The sequence below is a fragment of the Cyrtonyx montezumae genome, unplaced genomic scaffold (genome assembly GCF_038088225.1).
Source record: "Cyrtonyx montezumae isolate F1298 unplaced genomic scaffold, pur_monq_1.0 scaffold_2, whole genome shotgun sequence".
Classification (NCBI taxonomy): Eukaryota; Metazoa; Chordata; class Aves; order Galliformes; family Odontophoridae; genus Cyrtonyx; species Cyrtonyx montezumae.
The window spans coordinates 33,461,636-33,487,547 of record NW_027071936.1 but is presented as its reverse complement, the minus strand read 5'-3'; the positions used below and the strand labels follow the sequence as shown (position 1 = coordinate 33,487,547).

Here is a 25,912-nt window from a genome sequence, read left to right as displayed (position 1 = left end):
TGAAACTCTGCACCTCTTAGAAATTTTAAGAAAATTGCAGTTGCTCAACAGTGCTCTGAAATGTTCTGATGTAATTCACTATTAAAATCTTTGAATTACTTTTCATCAGCTCATATTCCCCAACTCCCAGTACTTCATGTCAGTATCTTCTCTGGTGGGGAAGATTAAACTGAAACCCTTCTCCTCCTTTGCAATCTTGTTTGTCGGTAATAGCCCTCTCTCTATTACCACCAGAAGGATTTTTCAGTAGCTGCCTTAGCATACTCAGAAAACTAAGAATCAAGTCATTTTTTCACAAGCAGCCACTTGTTAGCCATCTCAAGAAAAGGCCAGGAATCATAAGAAGGAATACTGTGTAGTTGAAGTGGCGTTCTAACAGTGATCTCTGCATCTTAGCTTCTTTTGGTGGTAGAGAATATTTCTTCTTGGAAAGCTTCTGACTGTTCCTGAAATATGCACATGAAAATTCAGATTTTCAAAACTGTTGACCTAATTCTGTTCTTACTGAACTCACTGGAATAAAAATTACCTTTTAAATCAGGTTTTAAAATGATATCTAGAAAAGGTTTTTCTGATCTGTAAACTACAGTTACTAACCAGCAGCGTCCACAGAATTGTTGGTTTGCAGGATCAGAAGAGACACCCTGCAGAGCAGGGACCCTCCATATACCATATGGGGGAGAATCTTACTGACCTTCCCCAACAAATGCTGAACAGATGTATCTGAGAAACACGGAGACTGGTGACAGCAATGCTACCCTGCCCTTTTTTACATCACTGTTAGCAACTCTGGGCTTCAGCTGAGTCTAGAAAGAAAATTTTCTAGGGGGAAGCAGGGAGTGTGTTCAACGCATACCCCAAAGAAATACACCACGTAGAGAATTAAACATGACTTGGAGTCAAACCCTGCTGTGCTGACTGTGAGTTTTGGTTTCTTCATGGAATTATACAAGGGGTGTTGTTCCTGCAGTGAGCTGGAAAGACCTGAAACAACAGTAATAATTTGACCAAATAAAATCATAAATGACAAAAAAGAGATCAGAACAAGTACCCTGCCCCTTGACACATGGATACACATTTATGTCTATATAGAGTAGAAGTATATCCATAAGTAGCAAAGGCCTTTTAGGGTTGAAATCTTTTCCTCTTACACAGTCATTCAGCTACCAATAAAGGCTAACATTTAGCTGACCCATCCCCCAGTCTTATATCCTACATGGAAATGTTTATGGATTTCTGTAATTTATCTGTACTTAAAAGCAGTGCAATTGATCATCCAAATAACATAATATGATGGAATCCAGCAACACTCACAAGGAGCTCCCTAAATCAAAATCTGTCTGACCTTAATGTAGCTCCATATGTGGTGTAATGGATGTTACACATTTTGTGCTATTTGAGGCAAATCAAGACTGCTACAAACAGTATGCCACATGGACAGAAATGCAGGTGTTACTGAAGCTTCTTCAATACACTGTCAGATTTATTTCTTCTCTCTCCTCTTCCAGGTTTTTTTTTTTTTTTTTTTTTTTTTTTTTGTAGGGTGGTTCCAAAGTTTCAGAATACTTGGGACTTTCTTTTGATTTCAGAAGTCACTGTAATACTTGATGTGAATACTTTACTGAGGATACCCACCTCTCCTCCCATTTGAAAATGTGCTTTGCTACCTTCTAGTCAACAGAAAACCTTAATAGCATGCTGCAATCTTGTTGTATAGAAGCAGGTTTCTCCTTGAATTAATTAGTAGTCATTATGGTCCAGAGAACTGAAAGAGAGAGCTTGCAATCCTAAACTCAGTAAAACTGCCAGGTCCAGGGGAATTAATAGTTCAGGGGAATTAAACCAAAGTATGTAGTAGAATTCAGAAAACATGGTAACATTTGACAGTAAGGAATACTTTTTTTTTTTTTTTGCCTTAAAGTAGAAAATATTGTATGGCTTCACTAAACTTTATTGGTGGACCACCAAAATGGGGCCAGAATGTTTTAATTATTCCATTTTACATTTGGATTGTGATCCTCACAGGAATTCTTTGAATTTGTATTTTAAGTATCCATTCCCCCCCCCTCCTTTCTGTCTCTCTCCTTATTCTCATCCTGTAGTTTATTCCTTAGAGAGTAAACTATTTGAAACAGCAACTATGAGTGAGTATGGTGCCTAAAACAGCTGGGGTAACAGCCACAGTGCCAAAAATTAAGCACTGATCTGATGTCATGCAAAGTTAATTTTCTCATGTACATGTGAAATATGAAGAAGCATTGTTCTAGAAGTCTCAGTAGGATCACAATAACAGAAATGTGTCTGAGAAAACATATCAATTTCCCTCTTACTGAGCTGTTGACTTGAAGAATTTTGAAATATTCAAAGGTGTTTTCAGACTTCTAAATTCTGGGAAAATTCTTCTGCTTAAATGAACCTGCTAGCAGGTATAATTAACTCTGAGGGAAAAATACCATACAAAAATTGTTTTTGAAACTGTGCTTACAATTACTGTACTTACAGCAGCTTAATTTCTTGAATTACTTGTTTATGTATGTGCAGATCTTCCAGTGGAATAAATGAAACTTTGAGTGCTGAAAGAGAAAATGGAAAACATGATAACATAAAAAATGAGGACTATAGGGAGAGCACTACACTGCAGATTAATACAGCCAAAGAGATACCCCATGGAGACTTATGCATCACAGACATATACAGTGAGACTCACCAGGGAGCAGGAGAAAGCAACATACATTTTTCTGAAATGAAACAAGAGACCACACAAAGTCACAGAATTACTCCTAAAGTGATAGGCACCTCCAAAGCACTTGTGACTGATGAATCTGCTTTCAGAGGGAAGATAGAAGAAAGAAGGCCAGGCAATATGGTTGAGCTGCAGTTATCCCTCTCGAATGATGGTCACAAGAGCACAAGTGCTTCTACTGTGACTCTCTTAGAGGCAGAAAAATGCACCCCTTCAGGAAGAAGACCCAGTGTACAAGAAGATGGGACCAACCCCATAATCACAATTCCCCTGAGTGTGAAAGAGGGCAACGTCCAGTGGTCAAGCAAAGTAGTCCAGTTTTCTAGCAGCAAAGAGGTCAAGAGGATCCAGGGAGCAGCTCCAACTATCCCCAGGGTGGAGGTGATCCTAGACTGCTCAGACAGGGAAAAGGAAGCACCCAAGTCTCTAGCTGAAAGGGGGTGTGTTGATTCTCAAGTGGAAGGAGGGCAATCAGAAGCACCTCCTTCTCTCCCCTCCTTTGCAATCTCATCAGAAGGCACAGAGCAGGGAGAAGACAACCAGCACTCGGAAAGGGATCACAGACCTCTCAAGCACAGGGCAAGGCACGCAAGTAAGTACATCCCATCTGATCATTTGCATTGCCTGAGGATATATTTTGTAACTTGAAACATCATCTCAGAATATAGATTGCATTAGAAAAAGTATTTGAAAAGAGTTTTTGTCCACAGTTTTCTAACTTCCTCTCTGTCTTTTAAACAATTCTTGCTTTATATAATTTTTCAGGGTAATGCAATGCTCCTGGTAATAAGCCAAGAGTATAGCCATGCTTTAACTGTGCTGAATAACTTTGTTCAGTAGACTTCCACTTTGAACTTATTTCACAATTCTGTCCAACTGAAACTACTTTTATCTCCAGAAAGGGCTTAATTCTGTTGTCTTTCTCATGCACACTGAGACAATCTGTAGAATACTAACAAAGAAAAAAAAACCAAAAACAAACACACAAAAAACCCACCAACCAAGTTGCTTGCACATCTTAACAAATCCTGTGGATTTCTCTGTTTACAGCAAAAACTTTGTGCTGTCATTTGCATCATCAAAAATCAAAGCCATGCTATTGCTCTTAAAAGTTGAATAAAAAAGGCTATTAGCAAAGCTTGATGTTGCCTGCAGACGAGATTTTGACAGACACTAGCATGTGTATAACGGTTACATGATCCTTTCAGCTTTGTCAGTCTTCTCTAGACTGTAAAGTGAACTTACTATTTCTTCTGACTCCCATGCCCAGGGGTCAGCTACAAAATCTGTCCTAGAAGTTTACACGAAAGTAAATTTGAAACTGAATCCAATGTCACTTGATTGAGTGCAGATACATAAAACTAATCAATTATATTATTTGAGACTTTTTTATTGCTGTGTTGTTTTTTCCCAACAATGTTAAGAATCCTGACCAGAGATTTAGTAACAGTATGGCAAAGCTGCTTGAATGTGTGCAATGATATACTGTAGCAACAAGCTATTTCATATGTAGTGTTGGAATTAGTCTGCTAACCCTTCGCTAATTCCTCTGTAAGCATATTTTTAGCATGATAACCATTTGTATCTTACTGGCAAGTGGATTAAGCAGTTACTTATGCCTAAGTGTATGCTTCCAATCCACATATTTTAGCATTTTAAATAGAGCATATAAGAAGAGTGCACATACTTTACATTTTGGCTGTGAAGTTAGAACCAACTGTGGGGCTGTGCTCGTCTATCTTAGTGAATTCTATTGCCCTTCTTATAAGGCAGGAGTATATAGAACAAATTACATATTACATGACAAAGTCTTCTTTCAAGTAGGGTGTATATTTTGTCTTTTTCTCATCTCAACTATGACAGTCTTAATTCTTTCTAACCTAGTAGCAGGCCGTTATCCTTAGGAATAGATGTAATCTACAAAAATATTTGCTTTTATTATTATTTTAAAAATGTGATTTACACATTAGAACTGCTGCATTGCTAAGCATAGAGGAATAGTCTGCATGCAGCAAAAGCCATGCATATGAGACATGTATTATTATCATTTTTTTTGTCAAATTAAGTTATAATGCGACATTTCAGTCTAAACTGCAAAAGAATATTTATTACAGGTGCTTTATTTTCTTAGCATAGATTTTATCTGTAAATAGTAATTAGACTATATTTATCTGACTAATGTTTCGTCTGAAAGCTTCTAGATATTGATTAAGGAACTATGCAGATAAGTTAAGAGAAGATACACTAGCAGAATGAAGTTTCAGTTTTTGCTTTCCACAATACTATAAGTACCTCTTGAATTGCCCACTTAGAAAAACAATTCCTACTGCTTATGCAAAAGCAGCTTATTTGAAAGCATGGAGCTTAAATGCTGAAGGATGACCATATCTGTTAGCAGAGTCACTCTAAAGGTGCAGGCCATAATTTTGAAATAGTCTCCAGTAATCAGTGTAAGTATTTGACTTGTCAAAGAACTGAGCCAATGATTTTGTGATTTGAACCTCTCCAAATAAAATACTCCAAATTGCTGGTAAAGGCAGTGTGCTCTTTTTTGCTTTTATAGGTTCTTGTGAGAACCACTGGTCTAGTCATGCTGTCATCTGGCATAATGGCAAAACTCCAAGTGTCTTTAATAGGAGAAGTATCAGGCTCCATCCTCTGACATAGCTAAAAGAATCATTAATAGAAAATACATTGCAGTGCTTTCTTTAACAAGTTTGCTTTATTTGTGCTAGCAGAAGATATTTATTAACTGGTTCATTTTCAAAAATCGGAAGCACATTTTTTCCTTTTGAAAATAACTGGAAGGGAGCCATTAATTTAGGCAGAATTAGCTTTTCTTTAAATTCTAGCTTTTAAAAAGGGAGAAGCTAGTGAGGTGGTCATGCTGATGTACAGTGCGTGTATCAGCTCTATAGCTGCAGATATTCCTGCTCCCCATGACTTGATGAAAACCGATAGTTTATGTTTTAAGAAGTATATGTTATTTTGGTAGCAGCCTCCTCCATTCAATTCTTAAATGTGTATTTATTCTTGCCATTTATTTAAAAAAAATATAACCTGAAGATGTTATATTCTACACAATTCTGGATTATTTTTGCACTCCCACTATCTTTGAGGAAGCTGAAAATTAATTATTTCCTTGTATGATTCCAGGGATATATACTTGCTTTTAAATAGCTAATACATATAAATATACCTATTTTTATTAACTACACAAATTTTATAATGCAATAAACTCATAGATGGTAGAAGCTGCTACCACTGTCAGAAACAATACGCAGTTTCATTTGCTCTCTGATGTTAGACAGTCAAGATCCTGTCTGGCTGGGAATCTGCTATAAGCCTAGGAGGAGTGGTCAAACACTTGCTAACACAGACAATAGAAATGGAGTAAATAAGACTACCCACCTACTGCTGCTGAGATGACTTCTGGGAATGAAAATTGAGGAAATTAAGATGCACATAATGTCCTGTTGAAGTAAAGATAATGATGTAGCCTTTGAGCTTGTCTGGGTGTGGCTCTAAGTAAGAAATGCTGGGTATGGAATTTATAACACAGTTGTTACTGTGGGCAAAAATTATGCTTAACAACCCTTTCATGCACAAGAAAAGAAATGTTTCAGTATGAGGGAGAGTGGTACTATGAAAATTTCACTATTGGCAGATGAATAACTACTTGCTAATAAACTCCATGTATTTTTGTGGGGTGCATGCAATTTAATATGCACATTGATTCTTTCCACAGGACTCCGGCGAAGTGAGAGCCTGTCAGAGAAGCAGGTCAAAGAAGCCAAATCTAAATGTAAAAGTATTGCATTGCTGCTGACAGCAGCTCCCAATCCCAATTCGAAGGGGGTGTTGATGTTCAAGAAGCGTCGTCAAAGGGCAAGGAAGTATACTTTAGTCAGCTACGGGACTGGGGAGCTGGAACGTGACGAAGACGAGGGCGAAGAAGGTGAAGTTGAAGAGGGGGACAAAGAAAATACTTTTGAAGTGAGTTTGCTTGCAACAAGTGAGTCAGAAATAGATGAAGATTTCTTCACTGACATTGACAACGACAACAAGATTGTGACGTTTGATTGGGACAGTGGTCTACCTGAGGTTGAAAAGAAGACGAAAAGTGGAGACGAGATGCAGACGCTTCCAGAGACAACAGGTAAAGGGGCCCTCATGTTTGCCAGGAGACGGCAGAGGATGGATCAGATTACAGCTGAGCAAGAGGAGATGAAGGCACGTACAGTGCATGCAGAGGAACAAAGGGAAGTCACTGTGTCAGAGAACTTCCAAAAAGTAAGCTCTTCAGCTTATCAAACAAAAGAGGAAGAAACGTTAAGACAGCAACCCTGCATAAGCAAAAGCTATGCAGATGTGAGCCAGAATCACAGTAAAATCGTACAACAAAATGGATTTGGTTTAGCACCAGACACAAACCTCTCTTTTCAGTCTTCTGAAGCTCAGAAAGCAGCATCTTTGAATAGAACAGCTAAACCCTTCCCCTTTGGGGTTCAAAACCGAGCAGCTGCACCATTTTCACCCACAAGAAACGTCACTAGTCCTCTTTCAGATTTACCTGCACCACCTCCCTACTGCTCTATCAGCCCACCACCAGAGGCTTTATATAGACCTCTATCAGCTCCTGCAGCAAGCAAAGCTGCACCTCTGTGGTCACACACAGAGCCAACCGAACGCATAGCATCCAGAGATGAAAGGATTGCAGTGCCAGCCAAAAGAACTGGGATACTGCAAGAGGCAAAGAGAAGGAGCACATCAAAGCCTATGTTCTCTTTCAAAGAAGCACCCAAAGTAAGTCCAAATCCTGCCCTGTTGTCCCTTGTACACAATACAGAAGGCAAAAAAGGTTCTGGAGCTGGTTTTGAGTCAGGACCCGAAGAAGACTACCTCAGTTTGGGAGCAGAAGCTTGCAATTTCATGCAGAGTCAAGCATCTAAGCAAAAGACCCCTCCTCCTATTGCTCCAAAGCCTTCTGTCAAGGTCTCTCCTGCTGCTGGTACCCCAGTTTCACCAGTTTGGTCACCAGCTGTGGCTTCTAACAAGGCTCCTTCTTTCCCAGCTCCAGCCTCACCACAGGCAGCATATCCTGCACCACTCAAATCCCCACAGTATCCTCATTCTCCCTCTGCCAATCCCCCAAATACTCTCAATCTATCTGGTCCTTTCAAAGGGCCTCAGGCAACCCTGGCGAGTCCAAACCACCCAGTGAAGACACCAGTCACACCAAGTTCTGGAGAAACAAAGCCACCCTTCGAGATGCCACCAGATATGAGGGGAAAAGGAGCACAATTATTTGCCAGAAGGCACTCTCGAATGGAGAAGTATGTGGTTGATTCAGAGACTGTGCAAGCAAACATGCACGCACGAGCCTCATCTCCAACTCCATCTTTACCAGCTTCTTGGAAGTACTCATCTAATGTCCGAGCACCTCCACCTGTTGCTTATAACCCCATACACAGTCCATCTTATCCTCTTGCTGCAACCAAGCCTTTCCCTAAGTCCACTGCTGCTACCAAAAATACCAAAAGAAAACCTAAGAAAGGTCTCAATGCTTTGGATATTATGAAACATCAGCCTTACCAACTTGATGCATCATTATTTACTTTTCAACCTCCTAGTAATAAGGAAACCCTAGCTATTAAGCAGATACCAAAGTTACCCACCTCAAAGCAAGCTATGTTCCTACGACCACCTGGTCCTGGATCTCCTACAAATGTCCGGGCATCTTCAGTGTACTCTGTGCCAGCCTACGGTTCACAACCATCGTTCCAATCAAATGCCTCAACCCCAGTAAATGAATCATATACACCTACAGGCTATTCTGCATTTTCTAAGCCAGAATCCACTACATCCTCTTTGTTTACTGCTCCAAGGCCAAAATTTTCAGCAAAGAAAGCTGGCGTCATTGCACAGGTGTGGAAGCCATCTATTATTGAAGAGTAAACATTATAGCTAAAACTTAGTGTCCACCTTGCTTGCAATGCATTAATTGTTTGCAGTAGTAACTGGGCACACAAAGAGTGTCAAGAGTATTCCTTAGCTTACGTAATATCTTCAGATGTATCACCTCAAATCTGGGTCCAAAGTACTTGAACTTTTTTAAGGAATCAAAATAGATACAAATTTTAGCGTATTTATGCACATTATCAGATGCTTTATGCACATACAATCCTGCAATAAATAGACACTGTTATGTTAAGTAAGCAGGACACTAGGTTTTTGCTTTGACTACAACAGAAACAGTAATCATGGTTTGTCAAACTAAAAGAGAAGAGCTTTCTTTCTATCCCCCACCACAATTATGTCCAAACGACCTAGGGATTTGAGGACTTTTTTTTTTTAAGTGCCTTATTAAATGCTATTAATAATATGTATTACTAACATACGTAGTCTAAAATAGATAAAATATTAGACTCCAACTGACCACTAGCAGAATACAGCTGGATATACCTTTGGGTATGCACAGAGTCCCACTGACTTCAGTCAGAATCTGTCTTGGCTCAAAGGTTCTTCCACAGGAATCTGATCAATTGGTCAGGGACTTAGTTTGTAAGTTATGTGGATCAGCTGTGATCCAAAATCGTGAATTGCCTCTGTGATTTCACAGAGAATGTGCTATAAGAGATACAGGAGTATTCTGCGGAAGACTAATTTAAAGTAGATGGAATGACAGCTCAGAAAAATTGTTAAAGATTTCCCATTTTGGGGAAATTTGACATCCTATGTGCAGATATATATTTGGCCAAAATTTTGCATAGAATCCAGTGAGTAATATAGAAACTACTAAACCGAAAATATTTAGTGAGGTGACATGGGTTTTTTGGTTTTGCAGCTGTGATGTAATGCAATAGTTTCTTGTGAAATCATAGTGACTGAGAACTGAAGGGATGCACATAATCGAGAGTCTTGCAACCACAGTAGTGTATGCCTCAAAAATTAGCATTTAACAGTAAATCATAAATATTACTTTGTCTTCCTATCGGTCTCATACACATTTTCTTAATTTCAGTTTGGGCTTTACAGTGCTTTTTCCCACTCTAAATCTTTTTACTATGACCTTACACTTTCACTTTTCCCTGTATTGGGTTTAAAGATTGAAATACTGCTACAGTAGAAAGTTCCTAAGAGTCTGTAGTCTTGAAACCTACTTCATGATACTGCAAAAAATACATAGTCTTGCTGTGATCGAGGGACTATATTTGAACTGTTCAGCATGCTACTCTGTAAGGAGACTTTTTACATCAGTAGAGCTAGGTCTCAAGCAAAATGCTATTTCACATAGCTAAGGTTATCAAAATTCACCCCAAATGCAACACTAAAGATTAAAACATTGATATGTGAATAAAGGTGGCAGAATCCATTGGTATATTTATTTAAGTTTCCATCCAGCTAGCTACATAAATATTTTCATATTATAATGGTGCATACACTTTTAATAGAACTGTCTATTTAGATGAAGGTGTTCCCCAGTATGAGCAAAATCACCTATGTTGGGTCTCATGATGGTAACTCAAGCTGTAATCAGGTTTGAAAAAAATTATTTCATTGTGAATATAGAAAGCAGATTGGAACTGTTCAATAGAAATCACTCCTTTTCATTTTGGACCTTTAAAATTCCACTCCCACTTTTGGACTGGAATACTATCCGCATTAAAAGAAAATGACCAAGCAATCCCCTTCCCCCTTAAAATTCAGGACAATGATGGGAAATTTTGAGAAAAACAGTTTGAAAAACTCAAGAATTACACTGCATTTTACAGGAAATGGAGTAGCAATATTTTAATCTTCTGGAGATCTCTCTTCTATTTTCCACTGCCAGTATCTGTATTATTCTTCCATCATTAAACTTGACCCTTTCTTCTCTGCCTGTTTGGGTTTCTTTTCTTTTTCTTCTTCATTCCTCATATATACAGACAGACAGTATTTTAGAGGAAGTTTATTTACTGTGCAATTCTGTTTCTATGCAGTTCTTTCCCTTTCACCACTTCCCCTTCTTCCTTCCTCCCTTCTTTTCTCCACCTTCCTTCCCTCCCCATTCATTTTCCCCATCTCCCCCTTTCCTTTTTTCCTACCTCCCTTGGATAAAGGCTCTTCCAAAGGTATCAGAAATGCTAGTGGAGGGCAACACAGAAATCTAACTCCTTTCAGACAACCTTATGTTGCCTTATATGTTTTTACTTAGTCTGCTCCTTTAAATTATGTCTAAATTATAACCACACTTCTGTACTTGTTCACTGTATCTCCACACAAGTGTTTCCCTAATGAGGAGATTTTTAGCAGTTTTGTACCTTCACCACAGTTTTGAGGTTTTTGAACCTGCTGACTAACAAGATACAGAATCTTATACAGCATGGTGACCAGGTCACCTCAAGCTCAGGCCAGTAACTTCTGGAGGTTGTCACCATCTCTGGAGTGTCCTCTGTGAAATATTTGAATTACTGAAATCTAATTTCTAGCATATTTATGTCTGCATGTCATATCACTTTCCAAGTAAGAAATAATAAGCAGAATTGTTCTGATTATAAGCACATGAAAAGAAAGTGGAGGTGAGATACTTTTTCATTCAAAGAAAATTGGCTCTCCAGAAAGACAAAAGCCAAGTTAATGGGAACTGGAGGAGAGCTGTGATTAAAACAGAGCATTTCAGTATCCTAAACCATCTGTCTAGAACAGAATTCACCTAAAGGACAGAAATGTATAATTATCAGCTTGTAAAATATTTATGTATCTCCTTCAGCAGAAACCATAGTTTCAATTAGGACATCATGAACATTATTTCCATGTTTACAGGTATATACTAAAAGTCAGCTTCTGCGGTAGCTGTGCAACATAAAGCAATTAGCCTATCTTCTCTTTACTTTGGCCAGAAGGAAAGGAAATTAATATATGCTAAAAATTTGGCTATTGATAAGATTTGGATTTTTTTGCTGCTCTTCAAATGCAGGTATTTCATAGATAGATAGAAGGACACGATAGAAGGACTTTTTAAAGCATCAGTATGCATTAAAAGCAAAAGCCCCAGGAACAACAGTGCTCTTAACTCAGTTATGATCTTTTGAAAATCACAATCAAAGAATTCTGAATTCAGATTTATACACATACACTATTTTACATGCATAGTGCTTGGATCCAGCTTGGCTTCAATTCTTTTACCAATCAGGTAAGTCCATAATTCTTACTAATATTTCAGAAGACAGTCCTATTTAAATTGTCAATTTTATACAGTGTAGTCTCTCAGAATGCAGATATTTAGAGGAAAGCTTAGCTGTGCATCGCTATGAGTCCAAATTAAGAGCTAAAGACAACATCAAGAGTAGCTGAAAGGGGAAGAAAATGAAGCCATCTGAATTTTCTCCATAAATGATAAAGGAACTTTTGCTGTTTAATTTTTCTCTCTCCCTCCCCCACCTCCCCCCCCCCCCCAAAAAAAAATCTATTAGAATTATCTTAATAGACTGTGATATTTTCAAAGTTGCAGTGGATGTGCTTAATATAAGAGCATGTTTACCAGTGAATTTTAGGCCACTCCTAATAACTATACTTCTAATAAGTTCACATTAAAAGATATAATTTCTTTATGTTGCTTTTACCAAATTTAATTATTGTCCATAGTAGAGGTATTATAATATACCAGTTTGGATCTCATGTTTGCGATAACCTTTCTTTGAAAACAGCTATTTTAATGAAGGGTTTATATTCTTCCAATTTCTGATTCAGTTCCAAACCTTCTTTTTATAAAACCTGAGTTTAACTGTTTTGGAGATAAGTGGCTTTTAGACAAGAAAAATAAACAAAATATAGTTATTGAAAATAGAACTGGCAAGCTTCTCTTCCCTTCTCTAGGGGAACTACTCTTATTAAGTTCCTGATCAGCAGAAGATAACATACTATGAAACAAACAGAAAGAAATTAAATATATATAAATATATATTTCAGTAGTGACATTTACAGAGTAATCAATACCATATTTTACAAGAATATCTTATTCTTTTGATTTCTGATCTCTTATGAAAGAAGTCATTTAGTCATTTTCCTAAGATGTGTCAGCACGCAGTGACAAGCTGCCTGGTACCAAAAGCCCCTGGCCTAAGGTCTGGGACTTTATATAACATCCATATTAAGATTTGTAGTAGGGAATGTCCATTTCTCTTGTAGATATACATAGAAGTCACGAGAAGATCAAGTCAATGACATTACAATATCAGTCACCAAAATGTTTCAGTTCATTTTTGTCTAAAGTCCTATTGCACTGACCCAAAATATACCTGATTTTATTCAAGAATAAAGTTCCAGAGACATTCAAGAGTCAAGGCACAAAGGCAGCCCTAAAACTGTTATGACCTATTTTGCTGCCACCATAGCAATCATGCAGCAATGAGGCTTTTATTATTTTATTTGCTTTTGGCAGAGTGCTGTTAGTATTTATACAAAAACAAATGTTTAGAATTCACACAATTTTTGTGTTTGAAGAAATGCTATGAGGTTGTTGCATCTGCAGGCTACAACAATTGGGAAGTGAAAGGCTGGTATGTGTTTCATATAGGTAAGTTACTGCTAAGTGACAGAGCAGCAATGTTGAGAGAAAAAAAAACTAGAATTGGAGATGTGCAGTGAGGAGAAACTCCAGAACAGAAGAAGTAGTTCAGTTTCATCAGAGGTTCATGACATACTGAAGGTACAAGAGAAGAAAATAAGGAGGGCTTAAATCTGCACTGAGATTGCTGACTATTTCAAGCCTTTTGTTGAAAATTGCTAGGTTCTTCTAGGATGAGAGTGCTCACATCACTGTGCATGAATTCTTTCCTCTATTTTACAAAAAGAGATTGTGAAAGAATGAGTAGAAAGAAAGAATCAATAGAGTATTGCTCTGAGAAGCAACAGATACACAAACGTATTATCCTAGATAGCTCCTGTACACAAGAGTCTTCAAAACTCATAATGTGAACTCTGATAAAAGATAACTAAGTGCCTATCAGCACTGAGAAGCAACTATATAAAGAACTTGATATAATATGATTTGGGAGGAGCACTGCATCCACCAAGTATCCAGGACAGCACACCAGCAAAGGACCAGCTTCACCACATGTTCCACTGTTACTGCCTCTCCATGGGGAATCCTTTATCACTGTGAGGTAGGGAAATACCAGTGAAACAACAGCAATCTTTGCATCTAACAATTTGCACAATCTTTCTCCTCTCTTTTTCCAGGATCTTCAGCCAGATTTCCTAGCTTGCAGAATGCAAACCGAGTGGTTATAAAAACATCCACTTTTCCAGTATTACCTTTTTCAAACTATAACGCTACAACTTTGTCTGAAATTAAATGTCCAGGATTCCACTGATTGCTTTGTGAGTTCAGCGTGGCAAGTGCAAACCTTAATTATGCAGCTTGGCATAATAGTATTTTTAAATTAATCTACTCAGCTTCAATGAGAAATGCTATACAAAGAAGAAAATTGTTGACAAGATATTAAAAAAACCTGTGGATTCAGGATCATTGAACTTACTGTTGGTAGAAATGTTTATTGGGAAAATATGCGAGCCTGATATTTATTTAGTGCCACCTTCATGATTTCAGAGTACGATGACAAGAATTGTTCTTTTTCACAAGCATTACTTCTGCATGTAATTACATGAGCGAGGAGCTGGAATCATTCAAGAGCTATGTTTGACGTGTGCTTTTTAGGCTGGAGCCTTAATCCAGGAAGAAATTTAGGATTTTTATCAAATGATGAAAAAGTAATCCTGAAGGTGAAGGAAGCACTGTGTTTGAAAGTTCTCTACAGAAACAGGTTTGAGCTCTCACTTTACAAGCTGAGGCTAATCACATGATATTCCCATGGTTTAAATGTTGGCATCCTTGAGTAAGGCAGGCAAAGACTTTTCTATAACATGCTAATCAAGTCACCTGTTATACTGTAGTTTCTGGAGAGGGAAAAAAAAGAAAAAAATATATTCTTGTTTGCAACTATCTTGGCAAACTGTTTTTAATTTCAGTGCATGTGAAACCATCATAAGTTATATGATGGTATGTTGTAACAGTAACTGTACAATCCCTTAAGCTGAGGAAACTGCTAAGAGAAAAATAACTTCCTGAATCATGCTTACAGATGGACTAAGTAGATGAAGGCTTTCTGAGAAAGTTATTCAATATACAAGGACGAAGTGTTTTCAAACAAGAATCCTTGATTCTTTTGCTGGGTTTGGGACAGACATCTTGAAAATATAATTCCAGACAATTTAAAGATACATTGCTACAACAGTAACACATCATCACCTGATATTGTTCTTCTCAGAGAGTTTCCAACTGAATTTAAGGCAGAGAATGGTACTTGTCACCTAATGAACAGCCCTTCACTAATCTGTATGGACCCTGTTCTGTGCTTAGCACCATTCCTTATATAAGGTACACTCTTCAAAGTACACTCTTCATGTTGAATGACTTATTTCCTCATAGCTTTTTTTGTTAGTATTTCATTCAGAAACTGTAATTTGTTTTTCCGCTACTGTATGAATGAGTAAATGAAAAAGGCATTGATATTAGGGTATTCTGTAGCCTTAGCTTCCCAGTTCAATACAGTGCTATAGGATCTGAACTAGTCACTGTATCAAGAGCATGGCTCCCCTTAACGACAGCCTGTAATCTGTTCACAGATTACGGTTCTCCAAATGGAACTCCAGAAAAGGGAATGCCTAATGAACAAACAGGGAAAATGTCTTTCATGAAATATATTCCTTTGTTATATAATCATATAATTTGATAAAAGAAATGCTAAAACTACACTGGATGGGGCAGCAGTGCTAAATTTAATAAAAATATACATGCACTAGGCGATTATGTTTACATTTCATAGCTTTTGAATACTTACCTTTTAAGTGTGTTTAAGACCCAAGGGTTTTTTAGAACAAGTCAAACTTCAAATTACTATCACAGAGATCACTTTAAACAGCAGGGTCCTCCAGATTAGCTTGAACCACCAACTGCCATTATGCTACTTAAATAACTGGCAACAACTGCTTGCTGACATCTAGCTGTGAATCTGCACTGGGAAGATGGTACAGTTTCCTGTGAAGCCCTTAAGTTTTTTCTGATATCAGTGGGATCAAAGAAGGGCAAACTCCATCCTTCTGGGGAAGAAATTGCTCTGGTGTTCTGAAGGAAAGCACATAGCAGTAAGCACAGGTTCTTTACCTCAGGTTTACCCTCATGGCTACATGTCATCATCCTATCCAAAAGCCTATGAAACTTGGCCATTTATACCTACTCTCATCACCCTCCAGACCAGTCCTGAATACAGTTTTTCTTTCTGCATCAAGTATTACCATCTCTTAGTTTTGTTTTGGTCAGTCTTTCCCCCAACCTTCCCTTGCTGGTTTCTTCCACTCTGCTGAAATTCTTCTTGCCACAGTATATTCAATTCAGATGTTTTCCCTTTCAAAGATGCTTTGGTCCAACAGGAGGTCTTGAGGCAGGTGTGCTGTACATGTCAGTCCTGAACAGTGACTGTGCAGCCTTGTGTTTGGACCCAGTGTTGTGAAGACACAGGCATGCATCATGTCTATGCACAGAACTTTTTTGTGAAGGAAAACACAGCTGTGCAATAAGTGCGGGGGCTATGGGAAACCACAGTGGCTTTTCCAGCCTGTGGAGATACACATAGCCTGCAGTTCTGACAGGCAGAGAAAGCAGAACACTGCAGGAACTGGGGAACAGATAAGGTGTTCCTATTGAGCCTCACATTCCTGCTGAGCCTGTGTTAATTAAAATCATTGGAGAGCTCAGCCGGGACATTAATAAGCAAATATTAAAATAAATATAGGAAACACTTCAGCTGCAATGCTTAGTCTCAAACCAATTCTAAAACATAAAGCAGTACTACTTTTCAAGGAAAAGCAAGCTACAATTTTTTTGCATTTATATGTTTTTTTTTTCCCCTACTCTCACTCTGTGAAGTAGTTGAACCATACAGGTTCACTTGGTTAACATGCAACTCAGGGGGCTGAATCATCTGGGATAAAGTAAATAAGAAAAATAACCACAAGACTGAGGATTTTGGTTTGAAAGATTTGATGAGAAAATTATCTTTTCACTTGGAAATGTTCAGAAACAATATTGCCACCATCTCTAAGAATTACAATATATTCAGTATTTACTCCATTTTAGAAAAATAGATCAGTTAATACCCTTAATATTCCCTTCTCTTAATATTAAACTTATTATTTGTCCATATAAAATAGAAATAGAGAAACGAAGACCAACTTTGCACTTGTTTTCAAACTTTCAATCACAGGGATTGTAAGGCTTCATGCTTTAAGACCTCCTTTGAAATTGTATAATACTAAAGTCCAGAAGGTGGCAGCAAGTGTTCTCCCTTAGGAGAAATAAACTGTCCATTCCAAGGAAACCTAAGATGCCTATGGCCAAAGAAGTTTCAGCTATTCACTTATACATGTAACTGCGTTTATTTTATAATCATATAAGTATAAAGATTAAATGTCACTGGAAAATACTAATTTTTTTTCATTTACACAAATGCAAATTGAACTAGGTCAGTAACAAATCTATGACAGGTTAGCAGTACTCCTGTTTCTTTTCCATGTATGCTATAGGTATTTTGCAGTATTGAAGGACTAATAATAATACTAAGTATATTTTGCAGTAGTGAAGGACTAATTCTTACATCTTAATGTACTCTCTTTACTACTACTTGACAATTAAAAAGGAATTTATTCTCAAAAGCAACATTTGTCACAAACCCTATATAAAATGCTTGACAGTAACTGTTTCATGAGTTCTTACGCCAGTGGTGAAAACAAAATTATTCTCACTTTGATGGCTATGATTGGTTGCCTGAAAAATAAGAGAGTTGAAAAACAAGTTTAGAATGAAAACAGGTTGCAGTTATAAATTTCTCCTTTTTTTTTTTTTTTTTGAAAAGCAGCTCTGACAAGACAGACTTGATGAAACTGCGACCAGGCAGGACCCACATGATTCTAATCTAGCACAAATGTTAGCATAATCACTGACAAGGCTTTAATTATTACAGACAAGTAAGATTCCCTGTCTCATTAGCCCCAAGGACCAAAAAGCAGCATTCTAAATTTATTAGTTTCATTTTGCCCGCTTCAAATTATTTCCAGCAGTTTTTATTTTATTTCCTTTGTTGGTAGTTGTACTGTAAAATAGCTATAGCATTTACTGGAAAGCTGGCAGCATTTCAGACAGAAGTTGTTTTTATCATTATATAAACATTAAGTTGTAAATGGTTTCAGATGAAAGAAAAGCACAAATAAGCTTAGCAATGTCTTCCTTCTATTAAATTAAAAACCTGAAATGCTTGTTTTCTATTAAAAAAAATCGGAAAGAATTGAAACAAATATATATATATATATCTCAGGTATTTTTTATTTTATCCTACCACATTCTCAATGGTTTGTTCTCTAACTGCAGTAGCCATTAGAAGACTATAAAAAGCAAAAAGACAAACACAACCCTCAACTTTTTATAAAGGGAGCCATATTTTACAGCAGTCCAATTGTTTTAGGCACATCCTTTTCCTTTGTTTCCTTTTGGGGAAAACATTAACTATATGCTAATGTTAACTCTGATTTGTACCTGCTTAATCTCCATGATTAAAATGAAAAGAAAAAAATTAAAATGCCTTAATGATTTAGTAACCTAAGTCAATCACATCACATTTATTTTAGTTTTTGTTATTAATACACAACTCTTAAGTACTAAGAGTTCTTACAATAAATGTGTTCTTCACTCACCAGTTAATAAATATTTTCAGTTTTTTAAATCAGCGTTAGCTTAAACTGGAGTTTAATCTGTTTGCATAGACACCTGGGTAGTCAGCAGCTCTTGCTAGTGTTCTTTGGCTGCAATGGACAGTTCTGAACTGCCTTTTATTTTATTGATATCTAAGAACCATTTTCCTTTTAATATCTATAGTAGAAAAGGCCTTGCCCTTTGAAAATATTCATAAGGGGCAATGGAAAAATACAAATTAATCACTGTGTGGCATTGCCTTTTATTTTGCAGCCTAACAAACACTTTGCATTCTGGTACAGTATTATTTTTAATGTTTTACAAAAAGAGTACAGTAACAGCGTGTGATAATTTAATAATTCTGGTTCACATCACTCTTCTTCCCTTCTCTTTTGATTGTGAGAAGAATGGAAGATCTCCACTGTTCTGTTTGTAATCTTAGATTATTCCATCCCATCACCATAAACTATTTCTCCGTTTGCACTGTCTCACTGATGAACAGAGGTTTACACATTCTATTTAGTGCATTCATGTCAAAGGATCTAATCTTAACATATTAAATAGGAAGGGAAAACAATAGAAAGTATCACCATGCTTGGCCACTACTGTCCAGTAAGGGAATGATGAATTCTGGTGATTAAACGTTGCCTTGATTTCACAGTTTGTTAGTTCAAAGGGGCCGAACAACACAGGTTAGTTAGGAATCAGTTTACAAATATCAAATGGAGGTCTGCTATGAGTTTAGAGATTTTCAGACCAAGATTTTCAGTCTAGGAACATAAACACCAATAAGAATTAAAGGCAATATGAATCATATCTCAGTTCTTACATTTGAGACGTTTCTATTGAAAGAAAACCTTGCCTATCTACAAGTATTTAAAGGTGTGGAAAAATGTGGAGATATATTCTCAAGCCAAAGATCATTCAGTTTCAGTATAAAGTTGTGGTAGGTAGATACAGACAAATACTAGACTACTTAGACTTAGTGCAGCGTGCTCTTGGATTACTCACATTGCAATAAACACAACCATAGCAATCTTATCAATGAGCTGGCTTAGAGACTAAATTCCTCCTTTTTGGGGTAAGCACTGAGGCATTATGACACAGTGCACATAACTGGTGCATTTGCTTTATTTATTTCATGAAAAGAAATTGAATAATTTTCTGTGAAAGAGTCAGAATTATAAATATATCCTCCTGAATCCAAAAGGTTATAACTGCTTCAAGGTGCAATCACTTCACAAAACTTGGTAGAATTGCTTCAGGCCCAAATTTTCCTAAATTCATTAAAAATAGAATTGGAATACCAAAAAAAAACCTGCCTACAAATGGGAAACATCCAGCTGTCAGTACCATAGTTCATCATTTTCATCTTGCAGCAAGAACTCTGTTGCTGTCATTTAGATACAGGTTGAACAACCATCCAAAATGAAGTAATCATTGATTACCTTCAGTGATAAAGATCTTATTGAATGCATTCACTGTATCCATTTTATCTAGTTTCCAAGAAATATACTTTGCACCTAACAAAACCATCCACTGTGGCAAGAGAAATCAGTCTTTTGTCACCTGGAGTGTTTTTCTATAAAAGTTAGATCTCTGACAATAGCTATGATAATGAAGTCTAGAAATTAACATGATTATGTGAGATCCAGGAGACCAATGAAAAAATGCATAAGCTACTCTAACAAATGGAAATCAATTTGTTCAAATAGTTTATTTTCCCAAAATACAAGACCTAAAATGGCTATTCTTATAGGGAGGTTCTGGAGTAGAAAAAGAGAGTAATTACCAACTTTTAAATAAATACTTTATTCCAATTAAATTGGAACAATCTCTTATTGGCCAGGTAAACTGTAGCAGTTACTACTCCAAGTTACCTGGGGGTCTAAATAAAATTTCATTGGAAAAAATCTATCATAGATATTTTAATCTGATAAAGTGATCACTGGGTAAAATCTCTTTCATAACAAAGGATAGCCATCCTCACGTAATGAGATGTTCTTCATCTATGAGATGGTATGAGCTATTTGGATTCTTATGTAGTCATATTATCCATGAGAGCCTAACTGAAGTTAAAAATGAAATAAAAAATGAGTTCAAGTAATTTTAGTGTAACGAACCTCATTTTGAAGGTGCTACTCATGCTCCAGCTTTATTGACTGCTTATCTTCCAGTAATACCTAACATTCTTGTCAAATAGAGACCCACACCACACAAAAGCTAAAAAGCAGAGAAGGAACTCAGAACTAAAATGAGAAAAAAATTATAATTCCTATGAGAATAAAATCCAAGCATTTCACACTATTTTTTTTTCCAAATGAAGCAAATAATATTCACCAGATTATCAATATTTGGGATTCTGCTTTTTCTGCAACAACCTGAACATGCTGAATTTAAGATCTGAATGACATTGCAGGTGCTGTGGATAGAAATGACTCGAAGTACAAACATATGTTCTTTGAAGTCATACAAATTAAGATTCTGAAGATAGTAAAACATTCTTTTTCAAGTTTTAACAAACTGTATAAAGGGGCTAGCACTATATTAATTGATTCATGCTGACAGTATTTCTAGGAATTCATTTAGCCTTATTATTTGCCTTTTATGATTAAGAATTCTTAGAACACTTTCCAGCATTAGAGAATATTATCTTCTTCACCATTAATGATCTTGATTATCTGTCAAATCTGATACAGTGGTAACTTGTATATCGGTGTGCTAACAAGTGGTAACTTGTACTAAGAAACTCTAGAACACCACCACAGAATTAACATTTAATTTTGTCCATATTGCATTGCTGCTTTTACAAGCTTCGACCATTGTAAAATAGTTGAATGGCCTATTTTATCTGTCAAAGTACAGAAATACTTTTCTTAACTCATAATTCCCTAATCAAACTGTCAAGAAAAAATAGCTCCTGCTTTATTACTGATAGCTAGACCTAAAAGATACCTCTGCCACTTGATGAGCACTAACTTTTTTCTAAACACAGCATACTAAACAGTGACATTCAGTGATAACAGTTCTTTCAACATGATAATTTATCTCTGCACCTCTGAAATCCCACAGAGTACTACTGGCAGGAGTTGAAATCTCTTTTAAAAGCTTTTTCTATTCAGCATAGACCACAATCTAGAATCATCCAGAGAGCAGTTATCACAAGTAGGCTAACTAGCACAACCTGTTTGATCAACTTACTTTCTCGCTTAATACAATCCTCTCTCCTTAGCTTCATGGCTCTGGTTATTACATTACCTTCTAATAGAAATTATATCTCACTTTGATTTCATACCTTCAAAAAAAATTATTGTTACTGATGATTTGAACAAAATGCTCTAGTCAGACACGTTGAAGAAGCTGCTTTCTGTAGATTCAGTGAAGAAAGAAATTGCAGTACATTAGAAGAAAGAAAAGTATTCAGACAAACCTATAACTAGTTGCCTACAACTCCTTGGATCCAGGCATGACCTCCTACCCGGACTCTTATTTTCTATGGAAGTATGAATCCCTCTTATTAGGTGAAAATCTGGAGGAAGATCAACTCATTCGTGATGGCATATCACATCATTTATGTTAAAATCTTTTTCTGCATATTCTTTGATTCACTCGCTTTCCAAAAATTTTTGCTTTTTATATGCTACCAGTTTACAGTACGCAGCTAGGACCTGTTTGTATGTGGTGATCTGGCAAACCACATACTTAATGCTTGATCATGTCATACTTTAAGTAAAGAATCTAAAAAATTAACTGTGCCAATTTGCCAAAAACTAAGGGTGTTTTTTTTTGTTTTGTTTTTTGTTTTGTTTTGTTTTTTATAAATAAACGTAGAACTTCAAGAAAATTTACCAGGAGTATGTAGCAGAAAGATTAGTAATATTAGGAAATTTCCTCTCTGGGACTTCAAACTTGGAACAGCTGGTTATGGCTAAGTGGCAAAAAGATAGTTCTATTGAAAGCATTAGTTGCAAATCTTGTAAAAGCTATCATTATATAGCCTGTTTGTGCCACTACAAACTTTTAACAGATTCAACTGAGTACCACCAAACTGACAAAAAATAATGCAACCAGAAGTCTCTTTCTCACTTTCCATCTGTCATTTACAAGGCTTATATTAAGGCATAACACATAAGCCTATGGGGAGTAGAGGTCATTTAATTTTTTAAGTGGATCCAGACCCTGTGATGGAAAAGCCAGTAAAACATGATGCTCCTGTGTGAACCTTTGCTGGATAAGCTTTTCCTTATATGATGTGATACTCATAGACTGGCATCTAGATCATTTTCTCAGTATTTAAAGTTTTGGAAGTTAATGAGGAAAATTAACAGGCCAACATCGTTTAAATGAAATTTTAGCAAAACCATTGGCAACAGAGCCTGGAATTTTGCAGAGGATTTCAGAACTAGAGGCATTTAAACCTTGGGATATGAATCAGTGGGTGTAAATCAATTACTTGAGGAACCACTTGTACAGACACTACCCAGCAAGAACAATGTGATTTGTCTAATACAAAGAACATCTGTTCGGGGGAAGAGGCTCTGTTTTGTAAGTCAACTGAAGACTGTTGTGCACAGAACCTTCTCACAAACAGAGTTTCTGTTTCAAAGTGCAGCATTACTAAGAAGATTAGGATTTGTCAAATATGAATGGATTGTGCCCATAAGTGGGTCAGAATGTTCTAAAATTTTGAGGGCATTGCCTTCTAAAGAAGCCAGGTTAAGTAGCATCCTGTGAAGGTATTAAGGAAATGACTACATTAACATTTTTAATTTGGCATGATCATTCTCGAACTTGTAATCAAATAAATTAGACTGTGACTGCATATAAACACACAAAGAACTGTTGCAACATGACTTCCTTTTTCATAATTAGAAATAGTTTTTTCAGAAAAAGACACACTAGCTAAGTAGTGGAGACGGAAGTAAAGCTGCTAATAGAATTGTACCACTTCAGTAACAAAAGCTTGCCTTTGGTTTATTTACTTTCCTCAGAAACAGTTTGCTCTTTCTTCCTGTTTCTTTGCCTCCTTTTTAATACCTCATCTCTTTCCATTAAAGTATTAAAAAGTAGATATAAAACAAGATTACTAGGATGTCATGTACTTCCAGAGTTTGTTGTTCCAGTTTGGCAGTGAAGAAAAGGTGCTTTTGCTCTTCTTGTTTAATGACTTCATCCATATTTGGTATTTTGTTTTCCTAGGAAAGAAGCAGTGGACGCTCGTTATCACTTCCTGGGAAACCTTCATTTATTTCTCGAGCCACATCTCCCACTTCTCCTCTTATATTTCAGCCTGCTCCTGACTACTTCAGCAAGCCAGACACAGCAGCTGACAAGCCTGGCAAGAGACTGACTCCCTGGGAAGCAGCAGCAAAATCCCCTCTTGGCCTAGTAGATGAAGCTTTCGGGCCACAAAATATGCAGGAATCCATTGCTGCTAATGTAGTATCAGCTGCACACAGGAAAACACTTCCTGAACCACCAGATGAATGGAAACAAAAAGTTTCTTATGAGCCTTCAGTCCCAAGTGCTAGCCTAGCCTTATTAGGAGGGAAGCAATCAGGTGTTACATCAGCCCAAAAAAGCTCCCTGTCTGTTTCAAATGCCACCACACAGGCAGGCTCTCAGCAGCAGTATGCTTACTGCAGTCAACGGTCCCGAACAGATCCTGATATAGCATGTATGGATTCTAGGTCTGACTATGGCTTGTCAGCAGCTGATTCAAACTACAATCCACAGCCAAGGGGATGGAGGCGTCCAACATGAGAAGCAGAAGGGCCTGGCATATTTTCCCTTCTTCCAATTTTACAAGTCTTAGATTTGAGTTGGAGAAGGAAAGTTTCTTGCTGGCCTCACCATCTCTGAACTAAAGAAATGAGGAGGCAAAACTGAATGGAGCACAGTTTTCACATGACTTCAGGGCTAGCAGCTGCTAGAATAGACTCAGTTTTACACCTAACCTAAGATAGTTCTGTATGTAAAAGGGTAAAAGTACAAATTTCTTGGGGGTGGGATGGGATTGAATGTGGGACAATCGATGTCCTCATTGCAAGAATCCAGAGAGGATTCAGATAGTGGTAGTACAAGCATTTGCAGTTAATACATAAAAGAAAAAAGAAATTAAAATAAGGGCATTTTAAAGGCAAGAAGTATTTTACAGGATCTTGTATGTTTTCTGGATATATTAGACACCCGAGTTCCAGGTTGCTAGATAGAACCAGCCTTGAGAAAGTTCCATTGGAAAATGAAGATTGAGAAATGCTGGATTATTGGTCCTAAGTTTTGTTTTCTTCATTTTAAAAGCAAAGTAGCAAAGTAAATCAATAAATAATTACAGTATGGTAGCATTTAAAATGTTCATGGTACCTGAATTTCTACAACATGTAGACATATTCTAGTTTTATACACTCATGCATTTCAGATTGATTTCATGACTGTTTCAGTGAATTTTTACATGTTGTAATTAATTGAACAATCTGAATACAACAGAAAGAAAGGTGTTAATAATAGAGACCATTACCATGATACTTGAACAAAAAAAAGCATGAGGAAAGTATTTAGACTGTATTTAAACTGGATTGTCAGGCAATTTTGTAATAAACTCAAGTGAGAGTCTGGAACAGCATTAACTTCTCTGTGAAATGCACTATTTGCTGGACATTTAGTGTTACAGCATTTAATAGTCTGACTATGTAGGCTGTTATTCTTAGTGTCTAGGTAGCTCAATGTTCAGAAGGCTTTTGATTTGTACTCTCAGTTCAGAAGACATTAAGTTGATTGCGAACATAAAGCTGAAGAACATAAGATGTTCATCAAGCACAGTACCTGCTCGGGGTAGAAGGTGGTTTGTGTAGGAGGGCTTATGATATGTGTTACAATGGTATGAGTCTAGTACGAGTAGCAAATATTTGTTTGGACAGTTGGTTAGAGTCAAGCTATTTTGATGGATCCGAAGAGATGGCAAATAATTGTTGCTGATGATAAATACCTTGCATTTACAGCTTATTTAAACAATAGACATGCGTGTCTAAAAATGTATGCACTACAAGCTTATTGGGTAGTTTAGATGTTGTTAAGGCATTAAATGAATACTCCAAGCTTTACAAAGCTCTCTGCATCCTCCTCATTTTTTGGGGCATTCTTCAACCACCTGTTGGGCACAGCCAACTACAATTACTGCAGAAATGCTGTTAACTATCCCTATTTTCAGTAAAGTTGTCAGCTCTGTGTAAAGCTGTTAGATTAGAAAGAATTGAAACAGCTACATAATTAAGAAATAACACACTACTAAACATTCCCATCTGCAAACAGTTTTTCACTATAGAAATTATAAAATACAATTAGTATAAAGAAAAAAAGTAAACCAAGTTCATTTGAGCTGAAAC

At 36.8% G+C, this 25,912-nt stretch overlaps 1 protein-coding gene across 2 annotated transcripts in view; it reads left to right on the top strand.

Annotated features, from left to right (window-relative positions):
• The window catches only part of SYNPO2 (synaptopodin 2), an 86,547-nt gene extending 60,863 nt beyond the window's left edge, over positions 1–25,684 (top strand). The window contains exons 3-5 of one of the 2 annotated variants that reach the window (XM_065736820.1): positions 2,542–3,335; positions 6,492–8,671; positions 23,730–25,684. In XM_065736820.1, coding sequence (XP_065592892.1) covers positions 2,542–3,335; positions 6,492–8,671; positions 23,730–24,293 — 3,538 coding nt within the window. In that variant the 3' untranslated portion in view covers positions 24,294–25,684. Of the gene's footprint in view, positions 1–2,541; positions 3,336–6,491; positions 8,672–13,966; positions 14,688–23,729 lie in introns of those variants that run through there. The other variant, XM_065736821.1, reaches the window with a different exon arrangement.
• Positions 25,685–25,912: the final 228 nt, after the last annotated feature.